The 12500-nt window shown below is 29.1% G+C and overlaps 1 protein-coding gene across 6 annotated transcripts in view; it reads right to left on the bottom strand.

Moving 5' to 3' along the window:
• Positions 1-2872: 2872 nt before the first annotated feature.
• The window catches only part of LOC124430514 (glutamate synthase [NADH]), a 28671-nt gene continuing 19043 nt past the window's right edge, over positions 2873-12500 (bottom strand). For 5 of the 6 annotated variants that reach the window (XM_046977208.1, XM_046977209.1, XM_046977207.1 and 2 more), the window contains 22 exons: positions 11828-12051; positions 11560-11659; positions 11108-11442; positions 10769-11009; positions 10510-10647; positions 10083-10268; positions 9696-9979; positions 9411-9576; positions 9063-9263; positions 8602-8991; positions 7863-8197; positions 7613-7751; positions 7199-7512; positions 6930-7089; positions 6680-6840; positions 6269-6534; positions 5800-6197; positions 5411-5656; positions 5116-5283; positions 4849-4962; positions 4544-4700; positions 2873-4236 (listed from right to left, as the gene is read on the bottom strand). In XM_046977208.1, coding sequence (XP_046833164.1) covers positions 4100-4236; positions 4544-4700; positions 4849-4962; positions 5116-5283; positions 5411-5656; positions 5800-6197; positions 6269-6534; positions 6680-6840; positions 6930-7089; positions 7199-7512; positions 7613-7751; positions 7863-8197; positions 8602-8991; positions 9063-9263; positions 9411-9576; positions 9696-9979; positions 10083-10268; positions 10510-10647; positions 10769-11009; positions 11108-11442; positions 11560-11659; positions 11828-12051 — 4860 coding nt within the window. In that variant the 3' untranslated portion in view covers positions 2873-4099. Of the gene's footprint in view, positions 4237-4543; positions 4701-4848; positions 4963-5115; positions 5284-5410; positions 5657-5799; positions 6198-6268; positions 6535-6679; positions 6841-6929; positions 7090-7198; positions 7513-7612; positions 7752-7862; positions 8198-8601; positions 8992-9062; positions 9264-9410; positions 9577-9695; positions 9980-10082; positions 10269-10509; positions 10648-10768; positions 11010-11107; positions 11443-11559; positions 11660-11827; positions 12052-12500 lie in introns of those variants that run through there. The other variant, XR_006943784.1, reaches the window with a different exon arrangement.

A 12500-nucleotide genomic window follows, 5' to 3' on the forward strand; every position in this document is an offset into this window, starting at 1 on the left:
CAGGATGATAAAATAGATTATGAGCGCGTCAATGAAGAAAGCAGGGAAACGTTACAGGATTCATGTATAAATCGGATTCACGTATGTTTCATGGTAATTCGTTCTTAACTGGAAAAAAAAAAATATTAAATTACAAACAAATTCCACGAAAAACAATAGATTAAACAAACCGTACAAATTTATGTTTGTTCCTACGTAATATTATATTTCACATTATTACATCTCTTCGCTATATCATTTATCTTATACTTAAAACAAAAAAAAAAAAAAACAAAAAACAAATGTTGGTCAACTTTTAACATAAGAATATAGTAGTGTTTTGGTTTTATTTTATTTATTTATTTTTTTTTTTTTTTTTTTTTTATTTATTTTTATTTAACGCAACTGCATCATAAGTAATACATATGGTCGTAAAATTACGCACTCTCTGTCTTATATCCTTTTTTAATTTAATCTCTCCTTTTTGTAAAACATTTAACCTTTTAATCGGAGCCAAAGTGGAGCTGCTATATGGGCGATCGTTTATAAAATTTATTTAATTAACCAGCGTCGAAGAAAAACAATAACAAGTTTAAGATAACAATATCTCTCTCTCTCTCTCTCATTCTCTCTCTCTCTCTCTCTCTCTCTCTCTGCAATTATTCTTACTATTTGTTTGTTCTTTTTTTTCCCTTTTTTCCATAAAATAATTATAAATATGATAAATACCAAATTGCAAGAAAAAATATTTTCATACAATTTTTCTCTCAATATATATGATATACGTTCGTATATATTCACGTATATATAATATGTATATTATATGTATATCTATTTTCGTTTTATTCAGATCGTTAATTAATCTTTTTAGATTTTTAATTTATTATATCATTGAAGCGATACTTCTATCGACCTTTTATAATACTTCGCAGTGACAATCTTCGTTTATATAAAAACAGACTAGGCAAACCCTTCACCTTCGAACTTCTATTGAAAAACTATCGTTTCTCTATGACGCAGAAATATATTTTTTATTGTCTCGAAACATGACACATGTTATATCCAGTTATGACCAATCCCCCCGCCACCCAGTTGCTGTTCGATCATATTAAAAAAATAAACGTATTTACAAAAAAAAGAAAAAATAACAATGTAATAATTAAAAAGGAAGAAAATAAAAAAATATATATATATATAAACGTAAACATTTAACAATAAATTTTGTATATTAAACGCGTCATCATTTTTATTACAACAATTCAATCATAAGTTACTTCTGTATTATCCATATAAAACAATTTTAAATTTAATAAAAATATTTTTAAAATATTTTAAAATAATAATAATAATAATAATAATAATAATAATAATAATAATAATAATAAAAATAAAATATGACAACTTTTGAATAATGGAGTATGGTCATATCTGTTTACTTGTGTCACGTTATCTAAGGGATATATCTGTACTTATCGAAATGTACAATAACAATGCGAATTAACGTAAAAATTAATTAATGATTCACTTAGAACACTGTTAAATTTTTATATATATATATATATGCCTCGTGCGTATAATACACAAATGCAATGAAAATGCATTTGCGTAAATAAATTATCTACTTTGTTATCACACTTAATTCATTCGATCACTTAATCATAGCCTAAAATGTATAGTTTGTTGAAAATCTTAAAAATTATTAAAAAGGAATAATTATAAAAAAAAAAAAAAAAAAAATAATAAAATAAAATAAAATAAAAAAATAAAATAAAATATAATGTATGCGTAGAAACAAATCATACACTTATAATAATACCGGGATGGTTCATATAACAAAGCCATACTCTACGAGATACCTGTCGTAAAATATACGAGAGACGACACACAACCTTGAAAATACTTCCAAATTTAGAGAGAAGTGCATACCATTTCCTGTTTTTTTTTTTTTGTGACTTTTTCTTTTTTTCTTTTTCCTCTTCTATTTCTTTTTCTTTTCAAAATGATTACTACTATTACAAATCGATCGTCAATCGAATTATCTATTTATTTGAAATTAATCATCGATAATGATAATGATGATGATGATATTATTATTTTTATCATTATTATCATTAACGGTATATGTTCGTTTATATATATATAGTCTGTGCCAAAAACTTTTAGGTATCCTTAAAAATCAATCACTCTTTTTTTCGAGGAGCTTTCGTTTTTATAAAAGCTCGCAATTGAAAGACTTTGTCAAATTCATTGTGGTAAAGCTTGTAAAAGTTTTATAATCTGACGATAGAATGTTAGCCTAAAAAAAAAAAAAAGTCTCAAGAGCGAGTAATTGAATTTTAAAATTACTTAGAAAAAAATTCTTGTAGCCTATCCTGTATTTTTTATTTCTTTCTTTTCTTCTTTTTCTTTTTTTTTTTTTTCTTTTCTTCTTCAAGCTAGCCGATTTTTATTCATTATTAAAACAAAAAAAAAAAACAAAAAAAAGATTCTATTATAGGCAAAAGTAGGCTCAAGAAATACTTGTTTACTACTCTGCTGTTGCTGCTGCTGCTGCTGCTGCTGCTGCCTGCTACTACTATATATATATCACTAGATTTTCTGTCCTCTCTCTCTCTCTCTCTCTCTCTCTCTCTCTCTCTCTCTCTCTCTCTCTCTCTCTCTCTCTCTTTTCTAATCAATAATTAATTGCTAATCACATTTGTTTAATATATACGAGAAATATTGTAACAATATAAAACATAATACTACCCCCTCCCTCCAATAAAACAACAACCAGCACAGATTGATCATCAGCAGAGAAAGTTTTATTAAATAGATTAATGATCATCGAAAACTGCAACCGGAGATTATATATGAATCCTTACGTATGTACTTCTACATTACTTTTTTTTTCTTTTTTTTTTTTTTTTTTTTTATTTTTCTTCTTTTACTTTTTATACTAACACCTAATATCATTCAATCGAAGTTGTTAATCATGAAAGATAAAAGATACGTCTTCGACTTTTTTTGAAATCCCATGGATATACATACATATATATATATATATATATATATATATATATATATATATATGTATATATATATATACACATAGATATATAATGTGACAGAGAATGTACATACGTTTTTCTATAAATGAGATTATTTCGATCAAAAATAATAAATTTATTAATGACACTTTAATCTCATTATCAATAGTGATTAAGAAACATAATCAGTTTCAAAAACACGTACGTGCTATCTCTCTCTCTCTCTCTCTCTCTCTCTCTTTCTCTCTCTATTGTCTTTTCATAATCCTGCTGTAAACATAATTCAATCCTTTTACTGTCTGTTATCTAAGGACAATCGAATTATTTAATTACCTCGATATAACATAATTATATCGATATATCATCTCCATATATTATATTCATTCTTCATCATAGGTCTTTGATGATGATAATAATAATGACGACACAACCATGACGCGACGCCAATGACAATAATAATTAATTATCTTTCAATAGAAAGATATTCCATGAAATGAAGATATACCAAAAAAAAAAAAAAAAAAAACAAAAAAAATTAATAATTTTCAATAAAAAAGAGGACAAAATCAATCATTCTTCTTCAGATTTGAAGAAAGATGTGATGATAAATATTATTAACCTCCTTTCATCAATACTTTCGTATAGAAGAACTTGCTATCGATTATTATTTTTAACTTAAATATCTCTCTGCTATATATCTCTGATGATATATTTACTCTCTCTTTCTCCCTCTCTTTCTCTCTCTCAATCTCTCTCTTTCTCTCAATCTCTCTCTCTCTCTCTCTCTCTCTCTCTCTCTCTCTCTCTCTCTCAATCTCTCTCTTTCTCTCTCTCTTTTTATACATCAGCTTCCTTCCTTAGCTATGCTAAAATACTTGGAGAAAAAGCCAACTTGTGTTTCCATCCCACTTGTGACAGATAGATAACACCACGAAACGATTTCCATTTATCGTTCGACGATGGCTTTCGATATGATTCGATCGAGAATTTCTTTCTTTCTTTCTTTCTTTCCTTCTTTCTTTCGTACTTTCTTTCTCTATCTTTCTTTTCTTTCTTTTCTTTTTTTTCTAATTTCTTTCCATCTACCTCTTTTATGCAACAACGCCAGTTATTACACCGCCAGCTCCAGGTAGACCGGTTGATCCCATTAAATCAACATCTATTTCTCTAGCTGCTTGTCTTCCTTCTGTTATTGCCCAAACAACCAATGATTGTCCTCGTCGACAATCTAATTATCCAAATTATTTATATTTTGTATCAAATTATTGTATATTGTATGTGTATGTATGAATATATATATGGACCTGTTGATTTTGAAAGTAGGGCGTCCATTTTTTTTCTTTTTTAAATGAATAAAAACAAATTTTATGTTAATTTCTAGTAAGAATTAGCTTTAACTATTTTTTTTTTTTTTTCACATAATGGACATCCTCCATTTTGAAAATCAAGAGCTCATATATGTATATATATATTATATATATATTATTTATTTATTCATGTAAAAAAAAAAAGAAAAGAAAGAAAAGCTCGATTACCTCCAGCTGCATAGATTCCAGGCAAACTAGTTTTGTATTTGCCCATTGGAGTTTCATAATTTCCACGTGCATCCATTTTCGTTTTCAACTCGTCGGCAATATATTTCTCTGGGCCCAAGAATCCCATAGCAAGTAAAACTAAATCACATTTATATATCTGCAGAAATAAAATAATTGATTAATATATATATATATATATATATATATATGTGTGTTAAATGAAAAAAAAAAAAAAGAAATAAGTGGGAGGGGAGGATGATTGACTTTTGATAATAATTTTTTATTAATTATCTTATCTATCTGACCTTCTCAGTTCCAGGAACTTCATTCGGTTTCCATCCACCGGCAGAATTCTTTGTCCATTCTATAGTTATAGTCTTGATACCACTCACATGTCCATTACCATCACTTAAGAATTCCTGATTGTCAAAATTTAATTCATTTTAAATTATACAAATATATATATATATATATATATGTCTCTCTTTGTGTGTGTATGTATGTGTGTATATATATATATATGTGTGTGTATATATATAATGTAATATATTTAAATTGTAAATTTTGTTTACCTTGCTGCCAGTACTAAATCGACGAGGATCACGACCAAATTTCAAGGCCACTTCTTCATGACCATAATCTACTTTAAACACTCGAGGGAATTGAGGCCAAGGATTATCCGCACCCCTTCTACCGGGTGGTTCGGGTAAGATTTCAAAAGTAGTAATTGTTTTAGCACCCTATATAATGTTATATGTATATATAACAAAAAAAAAAGAATGTGAAAACTTGTCTTTATATTATCGATCTTTTATAATTATTATACCATTAGCATTAATCGAACAACATTAAAAGTAATATGATTACCTGACGTAAGGACGTTGCAATACAATCACAGCCGGTATCACCACCACCTATTATGATAACATCTTTATCCTGTGCCATAAGTCGCAAATCCAATGGGGTTTCATTACCCATTTGCTTTTTCTGCCAATGTTCTAGAAAACTAACAGCAAAGTGAATTCCTTCGAGTTCCCTACCAGGAATCTGTAAATCTCTAGGCCATGTTGCACCAGTGCAAAGTAATACTGCATCATACTGATTTTTCAATTCCTAGAAAAAACACAATATATATATATATATATATAATATATAATTAAATATCGATATTCGCTAATACTTGTGATAATTGTGAATTCTTATATATTAAAAAAAAAAAAAAAAAAAAAAAAAAAATGAACAAAATTTATTTATACCTGAACAGTAATATCCTTTCCGACATTAACACCGGTCTTAAAAATTATACCTTCAGCTGCGAGTAAAGTTACCCTTCTTTGTACAACTTGTTTGGATAATTTCATCGTAGGTATACCATATTGCAATAATCCTCCAACGCGATCGTTCCTTTCGTATACAGTTACTAAATGACCAGCTTTGTTTAATTGATGTGCAGCAGCCAAACCAGATGGACCAGAACCTATTACCGCTACAGTACGACCAGTTCTTTCTGTTGGTGGATGCGGAACAATCCAACCTTGTTCAAATGCATGATCAATTATTGCACATTCAATATTTTTTATAGTGACAGGAGGTTCAGATATCCCAAGTACGCAAGCTCCTTCGCATGGTGCAGGACATACTCTTCCAGTGAATTCTATATAATTCAATATAATTAAATATTATACCATTTTATATTTACAAACATGACATTTTTAATTAACATACCTGGAAAATTGTTTGTTTGTAAGAGCTGATTAAGCGCCTCTTTCCAATTGGAATGAAATACAAGATCATTCCACTTAGGAATAATATTTCCAAGTGGACAACCATAACTGCTTTGACAAAATGGAACACCACATTCCATACATCTTGCTGCCTGAATACGTAAACCTTTTCTTACACCTTGGAAATTATAAATCTCATTCCAATCCTCCATTCGCTTCTCAACTGCCCTGTATGATTCTGTATGTCTCTTGTACTTCATAAATCCTCTACGAAGATCATATACACAAAAATATATAAACTTCATTAATTTCAAACAGGAATTATTAATTAACCTTTAACACCCGTACTCCACCTCCCCCCCCCCCCATCTAACCCTATGCACCCACCGATTCGATCTTAATCGTTAATTACCTTATTTTATCTAATTTTTTTTGTGCTACTTCCGTGTCTGTGACAGCTTCTTCAATATCCTTCACCTTTGAATCAGTCTCTGAATTTCCATTAAGGATCGGTTGATCCTGCTTAGTTTCTTCTAATTGTTTCAATGCTCGTTGATAATCATAAGGAAATACCTATTTCAATTTACATAATTACAAATTATAATGTGGAAAAAGAATTATAATGGTAAAAAAAAAAAAAAAAAAAAAAAAACCAGCAATACCTTAACAAATCTGGTCGTTGGTTCAGGCCATAAATTCAACAAATCTTTAGCAATAAGCGAACCAGTCTTTTCAACGAACTCTTCCAACAATTGTTTTACATAAGCAATATCTTCCGTGTTATTAAGTGGAAGTAGCTCAACCATTTCGGGATTGCATTTGCTAAAATAATATTTATATAATATATATGGTTAGAAAAAAAAAAAAAAAAAAAAAAAAAGTTGAAGGGATTAAAAAACAAAACAAAAAAAAATTAATCGACAAAATTTACCTTTTGAATGAACCATCAACATCAAAGACATAAGCTATTCCACCGGACATTCCAGCAGCAAAATTTCGTCCGGTAAGTCCAAGTATAACGGCACATCCACCGGTCATATATTCGCAACCATGATCACCTACACCCTCGACAACTACCACAGCTCCGCTATTACGAACGCTGAATCTTTCGGCCGCTATACCTCGGAAATATGCTTTACCAGATGTTGCACCATAAAGACAAACGTTTCCTACTATGACATTAGCTTCAGAATTGAAATCTGATTCTTTCGGTGGATATATCACGATTTCACCACCACAAAGACTCTATCCGTTCATATGGAAAAGTAATGAGAAATTATTAGAAGGAGAAAAAAAAAATGAACAAATAATATTAATACAATAGAATATAATAACAAACATATACCTTTCCTACATAATCGTTAGCATCTCCTTCAAGTGTCACGTGAATGCCTTTCGTCATGAAAGCACAAAAGCTTTGACCTGCTGAACCTTTCATCTTAATATTAATACTATGCTCCGGTAAACCATTTTCCCCAAATTGTCTGAAAAAGATAATCAAACGATTGGCATTTTGAAAGATTTTTAATTGTTGATAAATTAAAGATATACAATAATTTTATAATTCAATGACTTATTATTAATTCTTCGCTTACTTGGATATTTCATAACTCAATGTAGACGCAAATGCACGACATTCGTTGTTAATATTCATTTCAATATCAACACGTTCTTGTTTACCATTTAACAATGGTTCGGCCAATTGGATCAATTCGTTGTCAAGTCTATTTTCTAATTGAAAATCTTGCTTGATAGAACCACCATGAATGTTAACGCCCGGTCTTAAATCCAATGCATTTCGTAGAATATTAACGAAACTCAATGTCTTAGCTTTCTCGATGTTTATGTCGTCACGTACTTTAAGGAAATCTGTGCGGCCTATTAAATCTTGGAATTTTTTAATACCAAGACTCGCCATGTGCTGACGAACCTGTTGAAACACGTAAATAAAAAAAAAAGAAAAAAAAAAAAAAAACAGAAATCCTCATGAATAAAAAAAAAAAAAATGAATTATTTAAAAAGAAAATAGAAATATATTCTTGTTGTTTCGTAACGAAACATTTAATATACCTGCAAAAAAAAAAAACTTACACTCTACAATGTTGTACGTAACCAACCATTTTCGTTCACTGTATATCAATGCAGCCTCGTCTTCATTTCGCTTTTTTTTTTCTTATCTTTTCTATTTTTTTTTTTTTTTTATTCTCTTTGTTTTCTTTTTTCTTTTTTTCTTCTTTCTTTTTTCTTTTTTTGTTTTCGTTTTAATTACACTTCTTACATAATATATAAAAATATGATTCAATATTATACAATCAATATTATATTATATCATACCTCTTCGGCAAGTGCAAAGAAGAAATTTATCACGTATTCCGGTTTCCCTTCGAACTTTTTCCTAAGTACAGGATCTTGCGTGGCGATACCAACGGGACAAGTATTCAAGTGACACTTTCTCATCATAGTACATCCCATAGCAATCAAAGGAGCTGTACTGAAACCAAATTCATCTGCACCTAGTAATGCTGCAACTACGATATCAAAACCTGTACGCATCTGTCCGTCTGCTTGAACTACCATGCGTGATCGAAGATTATTCAATGTCAGAACTTGATGAGTCTCCGCTACACCCAATTCCCATGGAAGGCCTGCAGATTTAATGCCTGTCCAACTACTAGCACCAGTACCACCATCGTGACCAGATATCACTACATGTTCAGCTTTACCCTATATATAATACATTTTTACAATTTTTTTTTTTTTCCATATAATTGTTATCACTAATTAAACAAATATACCTTTGCCACGCCCGCTGCGACTACACCCACTCCAACTTCCGATACTAATTTGACGGATATACGAGCATTAGGATTTGCACATTTTAGATCGTAAATTAATTCGGCCAAATCTTCTATCGAATAAATATCATGATGAGGGGGTGGTGAGATAAGGCCTACACCGGCTACAGAGTGTCTGGTTGCAGCGATATCTGCAGTGACCTAAAATAAACGAAAAAAAAAAAAAAATAATAATAATAATTCAAGTGAAAATTAAATGTTATTATTATTTTTTTATTATTAAGATTAAATAAGAAAAAAAAAGGGAAAAAAAAAGAGAGAGAGAGAAAAAAGAATATCGCATCATACTTTATAACCGGGTAATTCTCCACCTTCTCCTGGCTTTGCACCCTGAGCCATTTTAATTTGAAGATCATCGGCATTAGCCAAATAACTTGAGGTTACTCCAAATCTACCACTGGCTACTTGCTTTATGGCTGAACGCTTGTTAAATTTTGGATCTTGATTAAGATATCTGAACCAAAAAAAAAAAAAAAAAAGAGAGAAAGAAAGAGATTTATTTGAATCGTAAAAAAAAAAAAAGAAAGAAAACAAACATAATGAGAAACTAAATAAGATAAAAATATTATTAACCTGTTTGCATTTTCACCGCCTTCACCTGTATTGGATTTACCACCAATACGATTCATAGCTATTGCTAACGTTGTATGTGCTTCAAGCGAGATACTACCAAAGCTCATAGCACCAGTAACAAATCGTTTAACAATTTCAGCAGCAGGTTCTACTTCATCTATGTTTATTGGCTTATCTAATTTTTTAATTATTAATTGACCGCGCAACGTACAATTTTGTACCATATCCATTGATATTTTACGATAGTTTTCATAAGCATTATTGCTTTTCGAAACGACATAATCCTGAAATAATTATTTTATTATTTATATTTCTTCTAAAAAAAAAAATAACAATATAATATCAAATAATATTAAATATTATTAAATTAATCTCAATATAATTTACCTGCAAGCTAGCTATACTGCCAGGATCATTGATATGTTTTTCTCCGCCAGATCGCCAATGATAAATTCCTGGATTACGAATTATTAACATATCCATTGGTTTATTACAATATGTTATTTGATGCCTTTCAAATGCCTCTTTAGCTAACATTTCAAATGTTACTCCACCAATACGTGACTGAGTGCCCTAAATATAAATACATAAAAAACTCTTTAAAGAATTCATATAAAATTATTTAAAAATGAAATTATTATTTTTTTTGATCTTTCAAATACATCATATTTTTGATTGAATCATACATTTAATCATTAATTGGATCCAATATATAATCATTTGTAATAAGTTCATCATTTTTGATATTCATTTTGATATTTAAAATACACACACACACACACACACATGAAACTTATTATAATTTTTAACGTACCTTGAAACACTTATCTATTACTTCATCAGCTAATCCAACTGCTTCAAAGATTTGTGCTCCTTTATAAGATTGTAAAGTTGATATTCCCATTTTTGCCATTACTTTTGCTATACCACGTTCCATAGCTTCAGAATAATTCTAAAAAAAAAAAGAAAATATATATATATATATATATACATTTGATTTTGAATTAAAAAAAAAAAAAATTGATCTTCTCTAATATATAATTGTTTTTTTATATATATATATATATTTTAACCTTATATATGACTTCATCGGTAAATGTATAATCAAAAACTCCATCTGCTCTTAAATTCTTTGCCATTTCAAATACAAGATATGGACAAATAGCATCTGCGCCATAACCAAGTAACACGCATATATGATGTACTTCTCTAGCCTCAGCGGTTTCCAAAATAAGACCAACTTTCATTCGTTGTCTCTCTTCGATCAAAAAATGATGTACTGCTCCTAATACTAATAAACTGCTAACAGGTACTCTAAAGTAATCAAAAGTTTTATTTAAATTAATAAATTGTATACATAAAGAATTAAAATCCCATTATATATGACTTAAATCATCGAAAGAAAATTTCACCTTTCTGGACCACCTTGTCGATCGGATAATACAATTAATTGATAACCACCTCTAGCAGCTTCGTTAGCTTCATTACAGACACGATTCAGTGTCTTTACAAAATCAAGAGGTCCATCTTCAACGGGATATGTTGCATCAATCACTTTGGTCTTCCATCCACGATGTTTTGTTTGCTTAAGAACTTCAAGATCGTCGAGAGATAAAATTGGTTGTTCTAAGAACAATCTATGTACTTGGAGTTCACTTGGTTCTAAAATATTGCTCACAGGACCAATTGGACATAGCATTGACATGACGATCTTTTCTCTAAACGGATCAATTGGAGGATTTGTTACCTAGTAAAAATGAATATATTTTATAGACTTAATTAAAAAGAGAAAAAAGGAAAGAAAAAAAAAAAAAAAAAAAACAAAAAAGAACAAGAATATTGGATATGACGTATAAAATTTTACCTGTGCAAATAATTGTTTGAAGTATTCGTATGGTAATGGTTGAAATTGCGATAGACACGCAAGCGGCGCATCATTACCCATAGAACCAAGAGCTTCTTTTCTAATTAAAAAAAAAAAAAAAAAAAAAAGAAAAAAAAAGAAATTTTTATTTGTAATAAAGTAAAAAAAAAAAAAAAAAATAAATAAATAAATAAATAAATAAATAGCAAATTATTTTTAATATATCAAAAGATTACATAATTGTTAATTACAAAAATATATTACATACTTGGATTTTATCATTGGAAGTAATAGCAAGTTGATGGTCTCCAATGTATATCCGTACAAAGACAATCTTTTATCACCACCCCAGACACGATTGACAGCAGAAATTTCATTGAGACCATTGATAATATTTTTTTTCTGAACATCAGAATTGTATCCATTTTCAACTGTGTTCGATGTATCACCATTATTAGCGGCATGAGCAGCACGTATTTCATCCATTGTTATCTGTTTTTAAACAAAGCTTAAATGTTACCAAATGTATAACTTGTACGAGCTTTAAAAAAAAAAAAAAAAAAAAAAAAAAAAAGGAAAGAAAAAACCGGGAAAGCAAAACTAATTATTCACAAGCACAATTGAAGAGAATATTATAAATGATAATACTATATATTTTACCTACTATATATTTTACCTACTATATATTTTCTCCAATACCTGTGGGTCTTTGTGATGACATTAGCAATGATAATTATTAAAAAGCATACACTATTTATAATAATAATGGAAATGTATACATTTTAAAATGAATAAATAATAAATGCAAGTAAATGTTCTTTTGTATAAAAGAACTTAATCTTCCATCATGAAATAAATATTAAAGATACGAAACATTGGAAATATGCTTTTGGTCTATCTAATGAGAAATGGAAGGGGAAAAAAAAAAAATAAGAGAAAAA

This window comes from Vespa crabro, chromosome 18 (genome assembly GCF_910589235.1).
Source record: "Vespa crabro chromosome 18, iyVesCrab1.2, whole genome shotgun sequence".
Classification (NCBI taxonomy): Eukaryota; Metazoa; Arthropoda; class Insecta; order Hymenoptera; family Vespidae; genus Vespa; species Vespa crabro.